We start from the raw sequence: 22391 nt of genomic DNA on the forward strand, positions 1-22391 counted from the left end.
ACGTCGTCGACAATGGAGAAACCAAAAGCATTAAACGTATCTAACTTGAAAAAGTCTGCAGTATGGGAATGATTCGCAACAAGAAAGGTGAGAGGGCAAACAGCAGATTTGTAAGAGGAAGGAGCAGAAAACTGATCTAAGATTGGAATCTTCCATGAAACCGGTGTGAGGCGAGGGGAACCCAAGTCCACGTACTTTTGTGCATTTACTAGAGTCACTCTAACTCCTGTGCCCACTTGTGCTTTTAGCAGTTTATTTAACACACCCAAGTCAATAAACGATTTGTTTGGGAAAGCAGTCATTGTAGAGATAAAATTCATTTCCATTGGTACTACTGTGTCCAGCGAATTTGAAGAGGAACTACACGCCGATGCAGTGTGGCCTTTCTTTCGACACTTGTTACAAAGCGCCCAATGCTTAGGGCACGCAGCACACTTGTGTCAGATGAAGTAGTGCAAGCGAGATGGGGGCACTCGGCCACTGCAGTGGCGCAGTCTGTTGCTACTGTGCCTGTAACCGACACTGCCCCATGTGGCACTGAGTCGAAGGTTGTACTGCTGCAATGGCTTCCCCATTTCCAGAACAGTTGCAGCATTGCTAACAGTGGTTGACTGAACAATTTCTGATACCTCCCCTCATGTGCAGCAATCTGATTGCCTGCAGCCTGTGACACTTCAAAGGAGTGTGCTGTCTTGAGCACATCCGTAAGCATCAGACTCTCACATTGAAGTGCTTTTTTGCAGACTTCCCTACCCGGGACCAGACAAACAATAAGTTCGTGCACCTTGTGATCAGCATAGGATTCGTGATGGGTACTAGTGACAAATTTACGACAATGGCTCAGCCGGTGTAATTTTGCAGCCCAGGCTTTGTAAGATTGGTTTGGGCATTTCTGACCACCGGTAAAATTCTACAAGTGGCACAGTGATGTACACTCTGTCACAGTAATAGGTTGAGAGAAGCTTGCACATTTCATCAGATGATAAGCTGGCCTGCTCTTGCAAAGGCACCACTTGGCACAACAATTGATACATGCACACGAAAGCCAGGAAAGAAAGAAAGCCCTACTCAGGTTTGCATCACCCACAAGAGAAACTTGGAAATGTTAGAGTAACCGTGTCTTGTAGGAGTCCCAACTTTCAGCTGATTCACCATATTCTGTAAAGGGTGACAGCTGCACTGACAGGACAGTAACCTGCTGTGAATACGCGCAGATGCCACTTTCCTGAGAGTGGTGGCGAGATTTTGTTGTTGTTAGCAACAGCTTGCCACTGGTCAATGAGATGTTGCAGTATTTCTTCCGTGGAGATGTTCGACAGGCGATTTAGCACTGATGCTAATACACAGAGAAAAAGTAACCCTCACTTGCCGCAAAGTTTGTTATAGCAAGAACAAACACGATGCATGGAACATAATACTTTACATAACAACACATAAGACATAGGTTGTGCATAGCACTGAACACATTGAGTGGACAACAGTAATACAGTATAAAGAATAGGTCGAGCACTCATTTGCAGTCACTTAAATAATGCTGTTTCGTTGGTGGATCACCAGAGCATGCCAGGGGACTGACCCAGGTGACCTCTATAAGCGGGTCTGTGACAATGTATGGGCGTGCGCTCTTGGAAATCGTGCACGTCGTGAGTGAAGGTACATCACTTACCTCTCAGAATTATTTGCTGCTTTGATCTTTTACTTTTCATTAAGACTGTGATCTTCTACTTCTACTGTCAGTTCTGTAGGTACCAAAGTGTATAGCTTATTAAAATTTGTGTTTAGAGTTTAAATCCATTGCAGCATATTGAAATTATTGTTGGTTCAAATTATTTTAGTTCCATCATTATAATTTCTTCATATTCCATCGTTGTAATTGCTTCATATTATGTTGATGGTATACAAGGGTATTAAATGAATCAGTACTCTGCAATCAAAGAAAGAATTAGTCAACTGTAAAGTACTACTATGTATTTGCATTTGTTTCAGGAGGAGGAGGAAGTCGAGGAGGAAGAAGAAGACGATGATGAGGACGACGATGACGATGATGAGGATGAAGATGATGATGACGATGATGATGATGAAGATGAGGATGATGAGGAAGAAGATGATGACGACGATGATGAAGATGAGGAACCAGATGATCAGGATGCAGCTGACGACGATCCTGATGAGGAAGATGAAGAAGACGATGAGGAGGAGGAGGAGGACGACGAGGATGTAAGTGTGAAGAGATGAGAAAATATCAATTGTACACTCACTAGACTAATAAAGTATTCTTCTTTGCCAGAGTGGCACTGTCTACAGCTAGGATATGTTGTCAGCATTATTGCTTTCTGTGCCTTATCAGTTTTATTCTAGAGGTTGACTATTCTGAGACAGCCTTTTTAATCTAGTATTCTTACAAAATTTATAATATTATTTAGTATGTATGGAAATATTAACATTCACATAAACCGGCACAGACTCAGTTCTAAGATCACAGTCAGTTTGGTGTTCACTGGGGCTTTTATTCCACTTTAACTTTCAGATGATGTGGGGGGAAGGTTCCATTTATAATCGCTTCTCCATAATGAGGGATCTTGTTTTGACAATGGAAGAAAGTGACTGTGACTGACTGACTGACTGACTGACTGACTGACCGAGCATTGGGCTCTATCCCCTTGTGTCATTTGTAAAACTCCGTAAACAAATACTAAATGGAGTTTATTGAACTTCTTATGATATTGCCCTTCTGATATTCAATTTTGTTCTATTTAATTCACATTTTGTGTCAATTTCATGTGTATGTTGTTTTATCCAGTTGCATTTACTTTCAGCCGTTCTGAAGATCACGATGAGTAATATTAAGTCCTGTGGTTTGTATTTCATTATGTCACATGCTGTCAGTAGTGTTTGATTTTTGATGTCTTTTTTTTTTCCCACCATTAACTGTGTTTAATTTTTTTCATCATAGTCTTCCCCTCAGCACAGTAAATATTATATTATGCTATTTTTTTCTTTAATTGCTTATCTCAACCACTGGTCAATTTTCAGAGCTGTAGAGCAGTTGATGTTCTTTTTGTTTGAAACATCAAATTCTGAACCAGACATTCTTCACTGTGAGCACAAATTGCCAGTTCACCTAATTTTCCCAACTATGTATGTTCTTCAGTATATCTTGAATATCACAAGGAGATGTGTTGTTGCATTTATAACATGTTTCACAAATTGTGTTTAGTCAGAAAGGCATTATTGTCTTCAAAGCAATGCATTGTTGAAATTTCTATAAAATATGAGCAAAAATCACTTTTTCGATCTACATAAACAGTCAGCGAGTTACCAAGGTGTTTGAGATATGTGTTCAAAGCAGTAATATGTTACTTTATCCACTCTTCTCAGAATGTACATTCTCAGAATATAGCATTAAACCTCTCCATGATTCACTGTGCTTCTTTGTAGTGTCCTCGAATGGAATTTATTAAGCATTTACACAACACTCAAACGCTCACTAAAAGAACTTGTGACAAAGTTTGCCGCTGCTCTTTCAATTGTCTCTGTCTCTGTCTCCTGTATTAATAGTGTTTTGTGAGGGTTCCAAACTGATAAGTAGTATTCAGGAATCAATCAGTTGAAGATTTTGTTAATTTGTCACATTAAAATTCGCGCAGATGCCAGTATTAGATAAACTGCCTTGTCATATAACTAGTTTTATGTGAATGCTGCACTTAAGTTTGTTTCAAGCACATAACACTAGGTATTATATGAGAGTTAAACTTTACAGTGATTAATCACCAATTGCATAATTGAACAGTGGGTCTTTACACACGTTTATGCACAGTGCATTACTTTTTTTAGTTTTTGGGTCAACTACCAGCTGCTGCACCAAGTGGTGACACCTTGCTCTTCTTCCTACATTTTCTTACAATTTTCCAGCATTAAGACTTCATTATATACAACACCAGCTGAAAAGAGCTTTATGGTATTTCAAATGTTATCCGCTATGTTATTTATATACATCATGAACAGTAAGGGTTATACAACAGCACTTCACTGGGATATGCCCAAAGTCACTTTGATATTCAGATCATTTCTTCAGAAGAATGGAACTTTGCAGTCATAAAGGAAAAAAAATCCTTTCTTTAGTCATGCCCTTCATTTATTTTTTCTTTGATACTGTTGTGCCCATCAGTCCAAAGACTGATGTGATACAATTGTTCTTACTAGCCTGTCCTGATCAAATATCTTCACATCTACATAACTACCATAGCCTACATCCATTTGAACCTAGGTTTAATATTCGAGCCTTGATCTCTCTCCCCCCCCCCCCCCCCCTCTCTCCCAACACACACACACACACACACACACACACACACTCTCTCTCTCTCTCTCTCTCTCTCTCTCTCTCTCTCTCCCCTCTCCTTTTCCAAATTGACAATTCCTTGATGCCTCAGGTTATTTGCAAGTGACAGATCCCTTCTTTTAGCCAGGCTTTGCCTTTTGTAGGACATCTGCAACTGAGAGACGTGATTAATAGAATGACATCCACTTCAGTTGTAATAATGATTTATTCAATCTGCGACCAGTTTCAGGATGTGAAAATCCCATCTTCAAGTGATTGGTGTATTTGTGAGAGAGGACCAAACACCGAGGTCATCAGTCCCATTGGATTAGGGAAGGATGGGAAAGAAGTCAGCCATGTCCTTTCAAGGGAATCATCCTGGCATTTGTGTGAAGCAAAAATAAGGAAATCACAGAGAACCTAAATCAGGATGGCCTGATGTGAGTTTGAACCGTCGTCCTCCCGAATGCGAGTCTGTAGTGTTAACCACTGCGCCACCTCGCTCGGTTGTCTTGAAGTGTATAAAAACTGTAACACACAGTTGGAGAGGAGGGAGGAAATATAACATAACATGTCTGTGCCAACCAGGGGAGCAGACTAATGAAGCAAGAGGTCAGGGGGCGCCGAATGTCGCAGACACGAACAGTGTGCAAGGAGGAAATCTGAAGACTTTATTAATGAAGGTATGGTAAATCAGGACTGACTGGTCCAAACGCTTACAATACTTTATTTAAGTGAATAATAAAATATAAACAAGCCAAGAGTGGGTGCCAAGCTAGATAACTCTCAGGCATGTAAACAAAGTGATGTTTTAGGCAACAAGGTAATGGTATGTGGGCAAAATGAGTGAACAGAGGATAAGAAACAGTAAAAAACAGTGATATAAAAAAGAATGGTAAAATAAACTATGCCAATTAAACCATCATCATATTTGTAGGCTACATTACGGGATCAAGTTACGTCAAATGAAATATATAAAAAACTGTCATAAAACTCTGAAATGTTAGTGGAACTATGAAAGCAGTGAAATAATAAAATAACATGGTTTGGCTGAATACCCTACATTATACAAAACGTTACTGATATGGAAAGATGATTAAGGGGTGAAATAAATAAATGGAAGTTCAGAAAAATAGACTTGAACATGTGACATATTATTTAAGAAACTTATAGTTATTTAACAGTACCATATGTAGTGGTTTGCTGATTTAGTGTGCATAGTGGATTTTGGTTCAAGTTGCACGAAATTTCAATTTCTTCAAATAAATTAAGGATTGATCTGTTGGCTATAGGTGGAGTATACTTAAGTTGTTGTTGTTGTTGTTGTTGTCTTTAGTCCTGAGACTGGTTTGGTGCAGCTCTCCATGCTAATCTATCCTGTGCAAGCTTCTTCATCTCCCAGTATGTACTGCAGCCTGTTTTTTTGTATTATGGGTAGAATGCTTGTATGGTTTTAGGTGAATAGTTAACACAGATAGTGAATTACTTACATCCAGGTGTTCTTTGAACCGAATGATGAATGCACCAATTATGACGTTTTACTCAGTATGTTTATTTTTTTAAAATTACTTTTTAGCACTGTTACTGTATCACTTTTAGCTCATTGTGTCCTGTTTGGCCTATGTACCATTTCGTTGTTGCCAAAAAATAAATGTCAATTTTTTTTTACATATCTGAGAATTACCTAGCTTGGCAGCGTACCGCAGATTGTGTATGTTTTATTATTCATTTAAATTAAGTATTGTAAGCACTCGGACCAGTCAGTCCCAATTTTCCGTATCTTCGTTGATAAGGACTTCAGTGTATTTCCTTGCATACTGTTTGCAGCTGCAGCTACCTCCAGACCTCTGATGTGATGCTTCATGCTGTCCTTGTTGGCATTCATAGCATGCAAGTGCTTAATGGTGGACAGTGTGAGAACACTGTTTGGTTTTGATTTCTTTTTCCTTTGTCGTACCCATCCAGATATTACATTTTTAGGTCCATTTGATTATTAGGCCCTCTCCTCTTTCATCTAGATCCATCTGAGATGTAAGGATTTGGTGTCTTTGTACTGACTGGCCTAACCAAATGTCATGTGTGACCAAATAAAAAAAGTGAGTCACTTTGTTTCATTAGCCCATTCTGGTTTTTACAGATGTGTTATGTTATATTGCCTCCCTCATCTCCCACTGTGTTTTATAGTTTTTTATGCAGCTGTAGATGTGTCTTTAACATCCAGAAATCAGTCATGGATTAATAAGTCATTATTACAACTGAGGTGTATGTCATTCTATTAATCACAATTTCCTCATTAGTTGTTCGATCTACCCATCTAATCTTCACCATTCTTTTGTATCAACACATCAGATGTTTTTGATTTCTACATTGACTGAACTGTTTATCATCCACATTTCACTCCGTACAAAGCCACACTCAATACAGATACCTTCAGAAATGACTTTTCTTTATTATGGTGCACAGAATGTACATTGAAAGGTCAGTGTATTCAACCATTTATACGCCTCCACCTTTCTCCGAGAGGTAGTGGCATGATTTTGTCTATTTGCATTTTCAGTATATTATTTTTTCTGAATCTTGCTTCCTAAAAGTAAAATTTAGATAATCTTACAAAGTTTTGTGTGAATTTTCATTGCTCAGCTCTTTGTTTGACTTGACCTCATTCTGTACCTTTTTGGTTGCACATGGATAATTCAGCAGCTTCAGGTGAGCAACTTATGTTTGTTTATGATGATATTTTGTTCATGTTCAGACATCTGCTGTAAATACAAAAAAATGTGAACCAAATAGTGAGGTATTTGCATGGTGTTTTTATGATGTTTAGGTTACACTGTGTGACCATAAGTCTCCAGACACCCACTAATGCTCATTCTGAAGGTGCCATCCTCACAGCTTAATTTTGCTACTATTGTAGTGTATACTTTTTACGGAAAAATTTCTGCTAAATACTTAATTTGTTTCCACCTTTCTGAAAGCGTAGTGCCAAATTTTTGGGTGAATTGATTTGGCATGAAACAATTGTTTTTTATCATTGATATTTGATAGGGTTCATGTCAGCAATTTGTGTTGACTAGTCTAGTAAACCCACATTATCTTCTTTGATGTATGATACGTCGGTCTTGGATGTGTGGAAGTATTATCGTGCCAATACAGGAAGTTCAGATTGAAAGTGTTTCTACATGATGGTAGAATGGCATTGTCCAAAATGTTTTATATGCACCTGTATTAATTTTGCTATTGATCAAAATGCATTGCATGAGACAACCATGCTAATCAGCACCAGACCATTACACAAACTCTACTGAATTTCTTTATTGCTGCAACAATTTGAGATAAATACCATTAACTGAATTACCTGTCAGTGCTTGGCATAAAATGTCAATAACAATATAAGAGAAACACTTATTTCATGGTAAATACCATTTGCTGGGAATCCACAAGGTTCACTCTTGACTGTCTTGTGACTCATCACTCTTAAAAACATTCTTCCATTGCACCTCAGACAGTGATTTCATTGTTTGCCCTATCCGACAGACATCGGTTATTTATTATTGAGAGGAACAGCAGCAGCAGTGCAATATTTTTCTACTTAATAGTTCATTTTATCGATAACTTCTGTACCTAAGCTGCAGCAGAAGTCCTTTATAATAGCAGGCAGGAATGTTCGATGATCGTTGTTCGGTTCATACTATATTCTTTAGAGTTTACATATCAGTAAATTTGCAATCTCTTCCATTGTGGTGACTGGATTTACTGCCTCCCTGATCTTTCCGTAATAACAGCACAATTGGGATCATGTAAGTACTGTGACATCACTCTGATGTAGTACTTGATCTTGAGCCACTAAAATCAGACCCAACTCAAAGTAACTCAGTTATATCCATTGACCTTTTCTAATCTGTGATGCTGTTATATCATGTTTACCTTTGTATGCCCTTAAAAACAAAGATGATGTGACTTACCATACGAAAGCTCTGGCAGGTCGATAGATACACAAACAAACACATACATACACACAAAATTCAAGCTTTCGCAACCAACGGTTGCTTCGTCAGGAAAGAGGGAAGGAGAGGGAAAGACGAAAGGATGTGGGTTTTAAGGGAGAGGGTAAGGAGTCATTCCAATCCTGGGAGCGGAAAGACTTACCTTAGGGGGAAAAAAGGACAGGTATACACTTGCACACACACACATATCCATCTGGCGGATGGATATGTGTGTGTGTGTGTGTGTGTGTGTGTGTGTGCAAGTGTATATATGTCCTTTTTTCCCCCTAAAGTAAGTCTTTCCGCTCCCGGGATTGGAATGACTCCTTACCCTCTCCCTTAAAACCCACATCCTTTCGTCTTTCCCTCTCCTTCCCTCTTTCCTGACGAAGCAACTGTTGGTTGCGAAAGCTTGAATTTTGTGTGTATGTATGTGTTTGTTTGTGTATCTATCGACCTGCCAGTGCTTTCGTATGGTAAGTCACATCATCTTTGTTTTTAAATATATTTTTCCCGCGTGGAATGTTTCCCTCTATTATATTTGTATGCCCTTAGATAGATAACATGATGTCATACATAACGTGTTCAGTGGGGTTTCTAGAGACTTCTGGGCACATATTGTATGTCAGCAAAACATGTCAATGTTGACTTGTGGTTATATTATTTTACAGGAAAGGAGAATACTGAACAGAATATTCAACAATTTCCCCTGAAAATGGAGGGTTGCCAAGTACATAAAAAAGATAACACATATGATGTTATGTTTTTTTGAAACTAAAATGAAAACTTGCCTTATAAATTGAATCTTGATAATGTTCAAGATGGTGTCAAAAATGTAATGAACAAAATTTTCTGCATCCATTGCTGATGCGGAGCCATCTACATCGCCAAAGAAGAAATATTTTTCTATGTTTAACTACTCTTTTCAGAGAAGGAATCTGAAAACTGTGATCAATTCTAACATTAAGAATAAAACTTCTGCAACATATTTTCAAATATTTTGCTGATAAATGCAGAAATTGTGAATAATTGACTATTGAGAGCCTATGTTGAAGGCTGCGTAATGAACAGGGCCACCATACCATGTGATGCAGGAACTGCAAGATGTGTCTAAAATATTCAGTGAATGGACAGCTGTATGAACGTGAAAGTGTGCCAAAGATGGATAGACATGACTAGAAGTGTTACCGAATGTCAACACACTAAGTTGAACCAGACTGATCTGGTGACTGAAAATTCAGATCATATTGTGATGGAACGTCCCATAAATGCAAAGTTTTGTCACAAATTGTGAAAAATAGCAACTGAGCTGTCAGATTTAGAGGCAAGTGTACAGAACAGGAACCATAAAAAGGAAATGTTTCTACAATTGATTGACACGCATTTAGGGCACCATGTTGAGATTGGCTGCCAATAGGCCTGACACACGACATTGAGCGAATTCGATAGTCACCTTTGTTCGAGGAAATTTTTAAAACTATAATTCAACAAGATTTAGGAAAGCGGAATGTCTGTTCATGTTTGGTGGAGTGCAAGTTGTTTGATTACAGAAGGAAACTGCTAGGTATTTCATTGACACATTTGACCAACATCCATCTTTTCTGCAAACAACATTTGTGATGGTGTAGCAAAGGCATCCACCGTGGTCACATTGTGCCTGTTACTGCATTACAGGTTGACAAAACATGAAAAGGTGTGTGAGATAAGTACTGGCAATTTCCAGCCAAAACTATGTTGTGGCCAGTAAAGATTACTTTGAGAATGAGTAAAGATATTTTGCTTATACCTTATAGTTTATGATTTTGTAATACCATTCACCAAACTTTTTGGACTCACATTGCAATTCAAGTTAACAGCAAGCTGCGCAAGGGCATGTTATTTTTCTAAAACTTCCCATTCAAGTGGATCTGCCAGATGTGAGAGATCATTCATGGCATATAATCTTAGTTCATCAGGATGATGCATAATTTTAAGAACACCACCAGGTGGACGCCATGGTGAATTTTCAAGGCAGCTAGCATCAGAAGGAGTTAGGATAGAACTGCAAAAGATAGTGCTTAAATACAAGACAATAAACTGTTTACACAGTTGTAGATAATTTTAAAGAATAAAAATAGTTAACAGAAAGTGCTTTGTGTAAAAATAAATATACATTTTATTTATTTTTATTTTTTTTTTTTTTCATGCACACTGGATTCTTCCAGTTCTATGTGTAAAATGTTCTGTATTATGCAACATTGGACCAAAATTAATATCACGCTGAAGACATATTCCCAAATGACACAAAAGTAATCTGATTTGTGGGAATCTTCACGAAGTTACCAATTTCTTAGCTATCAACATGCATTTCTTTTGGCTTATCCGGAAATTAGAAAGATTTTTTTAGGATAAAAGAACAATACTTGAATGCCATGTCAGTTTTTACAATCACATGAACTTGACAAAAAAGTGAAATGAGCTGATTGGTTTACTGCCATGAACATTTTAGAGAGAAAAAGGACAAAATTATTATTTAATAATTACATACTTTTCAAAATACTGTGACATTGTTTATAGCATCTTGCTGCCAAACTTACCAAGTATTAGGTAAAAATGTCTATGTTATTGGGGGAAAAAATGAATTTTCATTGATGCAATGCCTCAGTGACCTCATTTAAGTGAGGCTGTACTCCACATTCCCAGTATGTTTTCTGTCCCTGTGTTTCACCTGTATAAGAACTGTGACCACAGATATATTACCCAGCAAAATTAACTCTGATTCCAGCATAAAAGGCTCTGACTTGTCCAAGTTGAAATTAAAGCATATTGTCACCTGGAAAGTGGTAGCAGGAAATGTCTTTGCAGACAGACATGACAAATTACAGTGAACATCGTTAAGTTTGTTGATAATAAGAAGTAGAAAGGAATGAGGCAATGCCCTTTCAAGGTTTTAAAATTTCGCTAGATAGTAGTGAGAGAGACATGTAAATAGGAGGGATATTGTTTATATACCCCAAAGAAAAACAAGCAAAATGCTTACAGTAAGTATTCCATTGGCAATGGTGTGCTTGCAGGCAGCAGTTTCTGTGATATTGTGAACAACATTATCAAATGCTAAATTTTCTTTAAGATCATAACTTTTGTTAGATAGCAGTGAAACTCAGTTGTGTCAGAACAACTGACAAGAAATATCCTTTCTATAGGATTTGGTTTTTATGGCTGCCAACATTAACAAGTGAAGCGTTTGTGTCTAAAGGACAAGATATATTGTGAATGGGTATGCTGGATCAAAGTATTGGGGGAAAAAAGAAGCGTAATTAAGGAGGATTGGTTTATTCAGATAATATGTGTATTCTCAAATTATGTGCAGTGAATAAATGCTGGCAAAGTGACACCATGTGAGACATACTGGTAAACAAAAGTTCCAAGCAGTGTTTATTGCTGCTAGACTTTTTAAGGTTCTGCTGCACACTACTGTAATAATAGAGGGGCACGTGCTGTTGATAACTTCATCCCCTTTTAGGGACATAAACAAGACACTGACACTGTTCTGGTCATGACCACTGTTGACTTTGGTAGATTTATTCTATGTTTGTGATTAAATTATTTTGCTCGTGAGTTTCCGTGCCAGTTAGCACACTCGCTCTCATAAAAGTGACTAGCTTCATTCTTTTTTTCTCCCTCCATTCTTTTTCCTTATCATCATCATCATCACCATCCTTCATCCCTTATTTGGCACTGATACACATTTTATTATATTCATAGTGTGAATTTCATCATAAAATAATTGTTTGATTTCTCCTATTGAGCTCTACTTTTGCACAATGGTTGTTCATCTTATTTTCGTCCAGTGCTCATGTTGGTGGTTCCAAATTTCCTGTTCAGCTGACCATATTTATTTTACTACAGTTGTTTTCTTCGTATACTACAAATCAGATAGAATATATGCAAAATCTGATTTAGAATATATTTATGTTATTTTAGGAAAATTACTTTTATTATGTAATGTTTGATTGAATTAGCTTAGGAAATTAAATATCAGTAAACACAGACAGCTGATAACAAATGGAAGTAAATATAGTGATAAGTTTCTTTTAATAGATATTCTCTGATTTCCTAGATTTGCCTGCTAACTGAAATTGGTGAAAATATAAATAACGTTATTCAGTTTTTGTTATGACTTGGAATTTTTTCCAGTTTTTCTCAACATTTAGATCAAATGGTATTTTTGGCCATTTAACACACAGCATAAAATATCCAAATAGTTCAAGTAATCAAGTAACAGCAGAAGTACTTGTAATAGATGTATTTAATGTGTTAGATTTACAAATTTCTAAAGAATAAAATTAATTGAGTTGAAGCATAATTTCTGAAAATTTCTGTGGTTTCTTTTCAGTATGCATCAATGCTAGCTTGCAGAGATGACAGTGAACAGAAAATTACATTATGGAATCAAAGTTATTATATTGATCACCTAATTATTAATTGTTTAAACTTCCATTTTGTGTTTCAGCTGGCAAGGTATTGCCTAAGATGTAGAGCTGCACATTTTTACTTATGTGGAGTTTATATTTATATTTTTTGCCTAAAGTTCTGGATAAAATATACGTGGGTGTTGGAGAAGACATCGGAGGAAATCTTGCGGGAAATTAAAAATAGCATCCGACACTTTTAAGGCACCCTTAAAGAAACTGTTATTGAACATTATCAATGGATGTACAAAATCACATAACATGCACCCATTTGGATTAGGGTTAGAAATGTGGGAGATTTTGAAAAAAATTTCAGTTTGTGTGGAAAGAACACATGTCAGTGTACTTATTAAAAGTAACATCATATTCTTCCAGTACTATGGAAATTTCTATAAAACGTTATTTTCAGATATAGAATTTTAAAACATATTGAAAAGTGGTGCAAAATAACTTCAAGATAATGGTATATAAGTGAAGTAGTTGTAAATTTCATATTTTCGTCGTCTCATTTATGAACCACAGAGAAGATGTATGCAGACTTCCAGAAAATAATATAAATTGTGTAATTGCTGGCTTAGTTCCACTTAAATAAATCATGATGAACCTGACAAAACAAACGTATCATACTTTTAAGATGTCACTGCTCTAACACAGAATATTTGTCGGAGACATACCTAATGTTGTCATCTTGGATGAGTTTTCTTGCACAAGCAACTGCCAAGTATAGAAGAAAGAAACATGTTGAAAAGTGGTGCAAAATAACATCAAGATAATGGCATATAAGTGAAGTAGTTGTAAATTTCATATTTTCGTCGTCTCATTTATGAACCACAGAGAAGATGTATGCAGATTTCCAGAAAATAATATAAATTGTGTAATTGCTGGCTTAGTTCCACTTAAATAAATCGTGATGAACCTGACAAAACAAACGTATCATACTTTTAAGATGTCACTGCTCTATCACAGAATATTTGTCGGAGACATACCTAATGTTGTCATCTTGGATGAGTTTTCTTGCACAGGCAACTGCCAAGTATAGAAGAAAGAAATATTGTGTTTGAAAACTTTATGGAGACAAGGAGACAGGCATACAAATTAAGAACTTATTTTTGTCAACAAAATGTAAAATGTACATATTCAGGGGAGAAAAGTGCAGTTTTATAGTCACCAATAATCCATCTAACTCTATCATCTGAAAGAGAAAATAAGTGGTTCACTAAGAGAACAGTCACATTGAAAGAATGCTACAGAAAACTTTTTTAATCATTTTCATTCATCATGTTGCAAGAAGACACCAGTGCTGCATTTTCTACCCTTTTTTGTCTTTCTTTGAATAACAGTGCATTTTGTGAAGTATATGGTATATTTATATTATCAAAAATAATCAAGTTTGTTGTGAAAAATGATAGTGTGGTATTAAAATACAGTCTGGTAAAGGATCAATGGCATTCTGATACATCAGGATTTATCCATGACGGTGTTAAACAGAAGAGTGACTTCCTGGACCTGGTGATCAATAAATTTATGACATGTAAGTGTAAATGCATCGTATTGCCATTTGCATGAAGAAAAGATGCTGAGTGAATTGGAATTAAGAAGGTAAAAAGCAAGTGGGATAGTATGACTTACATTATAACAGAACATTGAGAAAACTATATATGGAAATAGTTACAATTAGTGTTTAAATCCAGTGGCAAGTGTGTTAAAAGGTGTCAGGGAATAGAAGATTGCAAATCTCATTGTAGATGCCAGCTGCATTGTACCCAAGGAACTGATTGTAATATCAGTGGGAGAGGTGTGTATACAATGGATTCTGAAAAATTGTAAGTGTTAATATGTTATCCAAGATAAAATGTGCATAATTTTATACTCTGTATGGAACACTTTTGTTTCTTCTGGAGAACAGATATAACATCAAATGAAGTTACTTGCATCAAGATAGCACAGGGCCAAGATGAACAAACATGTATCTGTTTTCATTTCAGATTAAGGAACATTTATAGTCAGAGTACGAGTATTCATATTGTGTATGACAGTTTCAAGTGATGAGGATAAAAATTAGTTTCACGATAATTATTGTTGTTAAACGGGCTCTGGAGAGCTCAGTATTTTCAACAAAAGTGACAGAGTAAAAGTGTGTTGTTTCTTGAAAAATATGTACACTTGTATGCCATTCTCAGTGTAGAGATTAGATCAGAGTATTTTTTGTCTGTATACACTGAAAATGACTTAGAGGTTTCAGGTATATCTCATAACAGGACAAATTAAAAACTTTTAAACTTCAATGAATGTGCAAGCATAATGAACGTATGCAGAAGTGAATGAGGATAACAGAAGACTCTGACAAGAACATTGAAGAATGAACAAGAAAATATTGCTTTATTCAACAGTGGACTAGTTACGAGAGACATCATGACTAATTGTGAACCAGAAAAGGATAGTGGAGTCACCGCACACCAGTCAATAACTTCCGCTGGACAGTGTCTCAGGAGTATAGTATAATCTGGAAGGTACTGGAGCTTGAATTGCTTAATGCTACTGCAAGTCTGACAAGATTTTATTGAAGAAACTAGTGAAGTCTGTTGCCATAAAAAGATGTGAAAAACAAGAGGGCTGTCATGCAGTGAGTAAGAATAGCATTCCTGAAGTGTCTACTAGAAGAAAAGGTGCCAAATACACTTCGCTCTATTCAGAATTTTTCAATTTTTAATGCTGAGAGTTAATGTGAAACTTACGTCGGAAATCAAAGTGTAACATAAGTGATTCAAATGTTATTATAAGTAGAATACACTTACTATATAAACGTTGAAATTCAAGATGAAATTGGAACAAATCTGTCTTTACATCAAACCCTGACTCTGCATTCTGAAAGTGATTAACAGGCCTCACTACCATCTGAAAAGCTCGAATCTTGTGTTCAGTTTAAGCATAAACTATTTATTCTTGTTAAGGTATTCGTCCAAGTGAAGAAAGAGATGTATGTGTTCATAAAACAAAAATATTGGAAGTATTATTCTAAATAATACAGAGTGGTGACTGTTGATTTGAAAAGAAAGTAGTGAAAATTAGCAATTATATCTTACAACCAGTGATGGGTTTCTGTATTTAGGGCAATGAAGTAAATAACTGAAAAGAAAATATTGTAAATTAAAAGTAACGTCATAGAACTAGTGATGAGTTTCTCTACGTAGGACACTGAAGGAAGTAACTGGATGAGCAAAAAAAGAAATAAACAGAAGAGTAAAAGTTGCCATGAACACTTTCATGTTTCCTGTGTGTCTGAAATGGAAAGTTTGCAATCAGTGTTGCTGCTGACGATCAGATAGGGACTTCTAATGTTAAAACCATTCAGAAAGTAAGAGTTGCGGAGTGGGCAATTGAAAGATGCATATTGCGAAGTATTGCAGGAAAACAAGCCGTTGGATTCGGGAACAAACTGGAGTGGAAGTCATAATTATAACACTAATAAAATCAAACAGGCATGAGTGGAACATTTTGTCAAGCAAATTGATGATAGACGAACTAACAAAATCATTCCGTAGATTTCAAGAAATAAGAAAGGATAGGGGCTTTAGCCAAACGGAAGATGACCTTACGACATTGTAAAACAAGCAGGAGCGAGTTGGATGCATACGGCTGTGAACTGTAATGCAGGGAGAAGTATGGATGAGGCCTCTGCTCAGTTGTGGGTGTCAAACAGTTGAGAGTGAGTGAGTGTTTTTGTGATGAGGAGGCATGTTAGTTGGAGCTACTGCAAGAAAGGTTGAGTCTCGGAGATTCTATACTGTCCTGTACATGAAAGTGACAGTCTTACTCTGTAGTTAATGTCTTACTATGTTGTGGACAATCAAAATTAGAAAACCTGAAATAAGTTACATGAGACTTAAATGACAAAATATGAATATACTTTATTGTGTATAAAATAAAGATGGGGCACCAATTCACAGTATTAGCATGTTTGCTAGATGGAGTGATGCACAGATAAATCACTTGTTCATAAGAAAGAGAGAGATATTTCGAAGAAAAGGAAGGAAGTTGTTACTTCTTGTTGCATCATTGCGTCACTGCAAGTCAAGTGTTGTGTGTGTGTGTGTGTGTGTGTGTGTGTGTGTGTGTGTGTGTGTGTGTAGGGAATAACTGTTGATGTCAGAACATTCTGGTTGGTTATAAACTGAACCTTTGGAACATCAAAAATGATATGAAATACTTGTTGTTAATGTGAGGCAGAAAATTGTTTGCAAAATACTTGTCTGCTTTTGATTTGAAGAATGGAAAATATGAAAGGTTTTAAAATAAATGGTGAAGCTCAGCAAGACAGTCAAGATTATCAAATGTAGAAAAGTATTTGCAAGTAACTGAAAGTAAAAAAGAGTGAAAATAGCTGTTTCACCAGAGAAAGATAATTGTAAAATCCGTTGTGCTGTGAAAACTCTTCATTAGCTTCAAAAAGTTTTTAGTCTTTTGTCATGTCTAACACAACGTAAGTAAGTAAGAAAATCTTTGTAGTCACAAAATTTGCGTGGATGATGTTTGGTAATGGTGGGATTGCTGATGACCAGTAGAATGTGAAAGAAAAGAAAAAAAGATAGTTCAAGTTCTGAATTTTGAAGTTCTTTACACAAAATTTAACAATGGAAACTCCAGGTTTGAATATCAACAATATAAGGAAAAGATGATTGCTACTCACTGTAAAGATGACACATTGAATTGCAGACAAGCACAACGAAAAGACACTTACACATTAGCGTTTGACCATTTGTCAGAAAAGCAAAAACACGCGCATTCATTCACACAAACAAGCAAATCTCATGCACACATGACTGTCATCTCTGGCAGCTTGAACACACTGTTACTTCTGGTCGATCTGCTAGAGATGGCGATCATGTTTGTGGGTTATGTTTGCTTATGTCAATGAATGTATGTGTGTGTGTTTTCTTTTCTGATGAAGACTTTGCTGAAAGTTAACGTGTAAGTGTGTTATTGTTGTACTTGTCTGCAACTTGACATGTCATCTTTACGATGAGTAGCAATCTGTTTTCATTATATTATTTATACAGAGTGAAATTTAATTTGGCTGATGGGTATGGGAAAACAGGACAATATAGCAGAAAAGTTACTCAAAGACAGCCTATACAGTTATGAGATAGAGTGACTGGCCACTTTGTACCTTCAGTAGGCAAAATTTTTTGTTTAAAAGTCAAAGAATCAGATAAATATTCACGGATGTATAACAAGAAGAAATCAAACAATAAATAAAATTCATAGGCTGGTTAGAGAAAAGAGCTGAAAGAGGAAGTATAAGAAGAAAAGAAAAAGGGAGAGGAAATAGACAACTCACAGTTTTTAAGTTTTTAGGGATATTTTAGGCAGCGCACGGAGTGAATACCACAATCTTAATCAAATTACAGATATTGGAGAAGGAGAGTTAACACCTGCAAGGTCTAGAAAAGCTGAGGGTAGACTAAAATTCACATACCATTGAAAAACAACCAACAACTTGGATGTTTTATATGAGAAGGAATGAAATATTTAAACTGAACAATGAGATAGAGAGCATATTGGTAGCATGTGTGTTAATAATGAACTGTATATGACATTTCTCATCAGGTGAAGGACAGAAACATCATCTATGTTGCTCTGTTGTGTAAGTGACCATATAGGTAAGAAAAAATTGCAAGGAAAGAAACTATCATAAAATATTTTACGTGTATGTTGAATATAGTTTCTTCAAATAAAATTGATTCAGATGTTGCAGGTGCGCATATAGCATTTTTTTTTTATTGCATAGATTGAAGTACTTTTCTAGATAGCATCTGCTGCAGAGTGTTTCAACAGAAAGGAGCAGCTTAATTACAGCTGATGGTTTCCGTGATGCAGTGTTGTGTTTTAATAGTCTTCAGCTGTTATCAGTATTAATTTATTTGCATTGTTTAAATTCCAAGCCAGTTCCATTGTAGTGCAACTTGAAATTGGAGGCCATCTTGTTGTTCTTATTTGGCTATATTTAAAAAAGACAGAAGTGAAATCAGTTTTTTTACAGGATGCATAATGTTTGCTGGTAAATTAGCACTCACAGGTCAGAGACTAAATTAGGTTTTATGTCAACTTCTTTCTGGCAGAAGAGCACCTTTTTAAGAAATTCCATTTGATTTTGCAGTAATTGATACTGATACTTTTCTTATTCTTTGTAAGGACTCAGATTCCAGTTCTGGAGCATAACCAACTCGGCTACAGACAAGAGGGAGGAACGGAGTAAGAACAAACCACCTTGATACACATTTAAATTGGTGTGACTTGGAGCTTTAATATGAGTGAACAGAAGTGAGTCTTTTTTTTTTTTTTTTTGCAAAGTGGTCAGTGAACAACAAACATGGAATGCATCTGTCTTTTCATCAATGTGTGCAGAATTATAGTTGCTTGTGTTTCATGTATAGACAGTGCCTCAGGAAGCTAAAGTTGGTGCTATCTGCTCTTCATAAGTGACAAGAACTGCATTGGTGTGTGTGTGTGTGTGTGTGTGTGTGTGTGTGTGTGTGTGTGCATGTGCGTGTGCGCACGAAACTCTCACTACAATGAAGATCCTTAATTTTACTGCCTTGCATCTTGATAACAAAGAAGCAGAATGTTTTGCTTTTACATGTCTTGCTTCCCGAGAAAATACTTCCGTCTTGCTATAGAGACATCTACCATCTGAACGTAATAGTCGAAGGGTCTTGTATTTCACATTTTTCTTTTTGTGTATGACTACAAACCACTGAATACCAAACAGAAATGATAAAAATGTAGATAGAAAATTATATTGCAATGATGATTCTTCAAGTATTTGCCATCTGTTAAAAGTTCATAATGTTGGAAGGACAATATATACTTTACATAGAAAAGATAAATTCATTTTTAGAAAATTTATAGTATTAAATGAATGAATGATGTTGATGGTACTTTAATTTTGGAGTGCTGGCATGCCTCTCCCTACTGACAGATATCAAACTTAATGTTGGGACAAAGAGTAAATACTTTAAAAATATGGTGAGTTCAAAATGTATTTAATGTGACATCCTTTGTCGTCATTGTTCCATATTGTTTACCAGAAATTGTTGTTGTCAGATAATTGTAAATGAAGATCTTTAAGTGTATAAACATTTAATTTATTCATAGGTTTCAAATTTTTTACTGAAACATACTGACTGTTTCGTTACAACAAAGAAGCAATAGGGAATGGAAGGAAAGATAGACACAAACAGTTCGACAGAGGAGAAAACAGTAATATGGTGAAGTGATCACCTGGAAGTTATCGCATTAATATGCATGGAAGAGTATATAACATAAGAGGAAAAGAAATGTGGTGTAGCTTATCAAGTTATTCAGTGATGAAACTTTTTTGTCAAAAGAAAGCAAGATGATTTTTAAGGGTGGATTTGTGAGATATAAAGGATTTGGTATATGTTAAAGAAGTAAATACAAAACATATTTTTAGCATAAATCAATGGTTCTGTTTGCTGATTTACCCCCTATGATATTCTGTTTTGTTTGTTTTGAGCAATTCCACCTTAAAACAGCGTGGTATCTTGAAGTTTCGTTGTTCAGAGCCCTCTGTGCTGGGTTTCTCAGTTAACTAGTAAATGAAGTGAATGGTAAGTACTTCTATTAACATTTACTAAAAAAATTCTGAATATTTATGTATCATTATGAGGTAGAATTGCTGATCATCACTTATCTTCAGACGCTATCCTAGCTTTCCGATCTAATAGTTTCTTCATCTGGAAGGATAGTCAGTCCCTTTCATGCTGGGGTCCGAGTGGCCTGCAGCTCCTTGTTAGCCTTTCTCAACCTATCCCTCTCTCCTCCCAATGAAGGAACTGTTATTTCTGAAAGCTAGGACAGTGTATGTGCTTTTATATGTGTCATAATTTTAGTTTTCTCCATTGAATTTTTCTTTTGATATGAATAATTAGTCATTTCCAGCTGTCCTGTTTTACTGATTTCACATTGTTTGTGCTCTTATCTCAAATTATTATTAAATATTTTATTCTCCTGTTAAACAATTATCCTATCCTCAAAAAAGTACGGTAAATTCTATTTGGTAATTATTGTGAGTTTTGATGTAATAAACATACATTGCGGGGTCAGATGTCATGGGATGCAACATTAATGCAACTACAAACTAAACTTACACTAACCAGGTTTGCCTTCATGTGGAATGAATATGAAATAGGGGAAACTTAACACACGTTTGTCTTTTGATAGATAATGCTATATGGGAAAATTAATCGAGATCTGAGCTACCTAATTTCTTCTTCTTCTTCTGCTTTTACAGCCACATTGGACTAATTCAGTTAGTAATTTTCTGGTCTCTTCTTCAATAAGCTTCTTTCCAAATCACCCAGTACCTTTTCATTCATTCTAATCTTTTTAGTCATCCCTGATTTGTTAATACCATTTTTATTGTCTGTCATGTGATTTCTGGTTTGAATCTTATTTTTGTGAGTTTCAGTTGCTTTAAATTTTTTGTTTTGTTTTGCAAATTGCCCGGGGTTAATTCTAGCTCATTAATATCCTCCCCAATATTCTTTATGCATCCTGCTTGTTGCTTGATGTTCCAAAATTTCTGTACAATTTTTCTTGGTAATCTGTTTTCTGGTGACAAAGAAAAAGAGATACTTTTCTTCCACATAGTATTTGCAATGGGTTCCAGTTCGCTGTACACTACTTCATTTGGCACTAACCACTATTATCCATTGTTTTGATATTTCTTATTTATGCATGTTCTCTCTACTGTTAGGATTCTATCGATTCTCTTTTTTTGAATGACTTTGAAGAGAATTTCACTTTTGTGTGTTATCTCTGGATGAGCCACTGTCTTGTAATGTCTTAATTTAGTTTTTATTATATGAAGACCATGTAAATTTTTTATCATTTTATTAGTTCTTTCTTGCCATACAGGTTTCTTGTTCGAGTTATATGTTTTAATTTCTCCTAGATACTTAAATTGTTTCACTACTTTGACTTTCCTGTTGTTTACTGTTATGTGGTTGATTACTAGTGGATCTGTGCCATTATCTCAGTCTCTTCTAATGATATCTGCAGTTCTATTTTTTTGTGCTATATTTTGTAGGCTTGTTATTTGATTTCTGGTTTCTTTCTTTCTAATTAACAAGTAACACTAAATCATTTGTGAATCCCAAGCCATTTAGGTTTATTAGATCTTTCTTGGTTCCAGTTCTTATGTTTTTAGGATTTTCCACGTACTATTTCCTCACCATGAACTCTAGAGCACAGTTGAAAAGTAATGCCCTGTTTTAATCGTAAATATGTTCGATATTTCTCTTCTGAACTTCTGTACCTCCATCATTGAAGATTGTGGATCATGAGACTTTTTTAAGTTACAACTGTTAGGACTTTTTTTGTCTTGTTTTGTAGTAATCCATTACCAATTTCAAAGTAGTTATCTGTTCTGTACAGCTTTTGAAGTGTCTAAATCCTCCATGATATTCTCATAGTTCCAGTTCAAGTTGTGCTTTACAATGATTGTATAGAATTCTTGACATAACTTAATATGTGATATCCAATAGGGAAATTCCTCAGTAGTTGTATGGATTTGATTTGCCTCTATTTTTGTGTAATGAATAGATTATAGCTGTT

At 35.8% G+C, this 22391-nt stretch overlaps 1 protein-coding gene across 3 annotated transcripts in view; it reads left to right on the forward strand.

Moving 5' to 3' along the window:
* Positions 1-22391, forward strand: part of LOC124545482 (chromodomain-helicase-DNA-binding protein 7-like) — a 139206-nt gene that overhangs the window by 111571 nt on the left and 5244 nt on the right. The window contains exons 9-10 of one of the 3 annotated variants that reach the window (XM_047124415.1): positions 1987-2217; positions 8973-10380. In XM_047124415.1, the coding sequence (XP_046980371.1) occupies positions 1987-2217; positions 8973-9014 (273 nt within the window). In that variant the 3' untranslated portion in view covers positions 9015-10380. Of the gene's footprint in view, positions 1-1986; positions 2218-8972; positions 10381-18944; positions 20160-22391 lie in introns of those variants that run through there. The other 2 variants (XM_047124416.1, XM_047124414.1) reach the window with 2 other exon arrangements.

Source organism: Schistocerca americana, chromosome 8 (assembly GCF_021461395.2).
Source record: "Schistocerca americana isolate TAMUIC-IGC-003095 chromosome 8, iqSchAmer2.1, whole genome shotgun sequence".
NCBI lineage: Eukaryota > Metazoa > Arthropoda > Insecta > Orthoptera > Acrididae > Schistocerca > Schistocerca americana.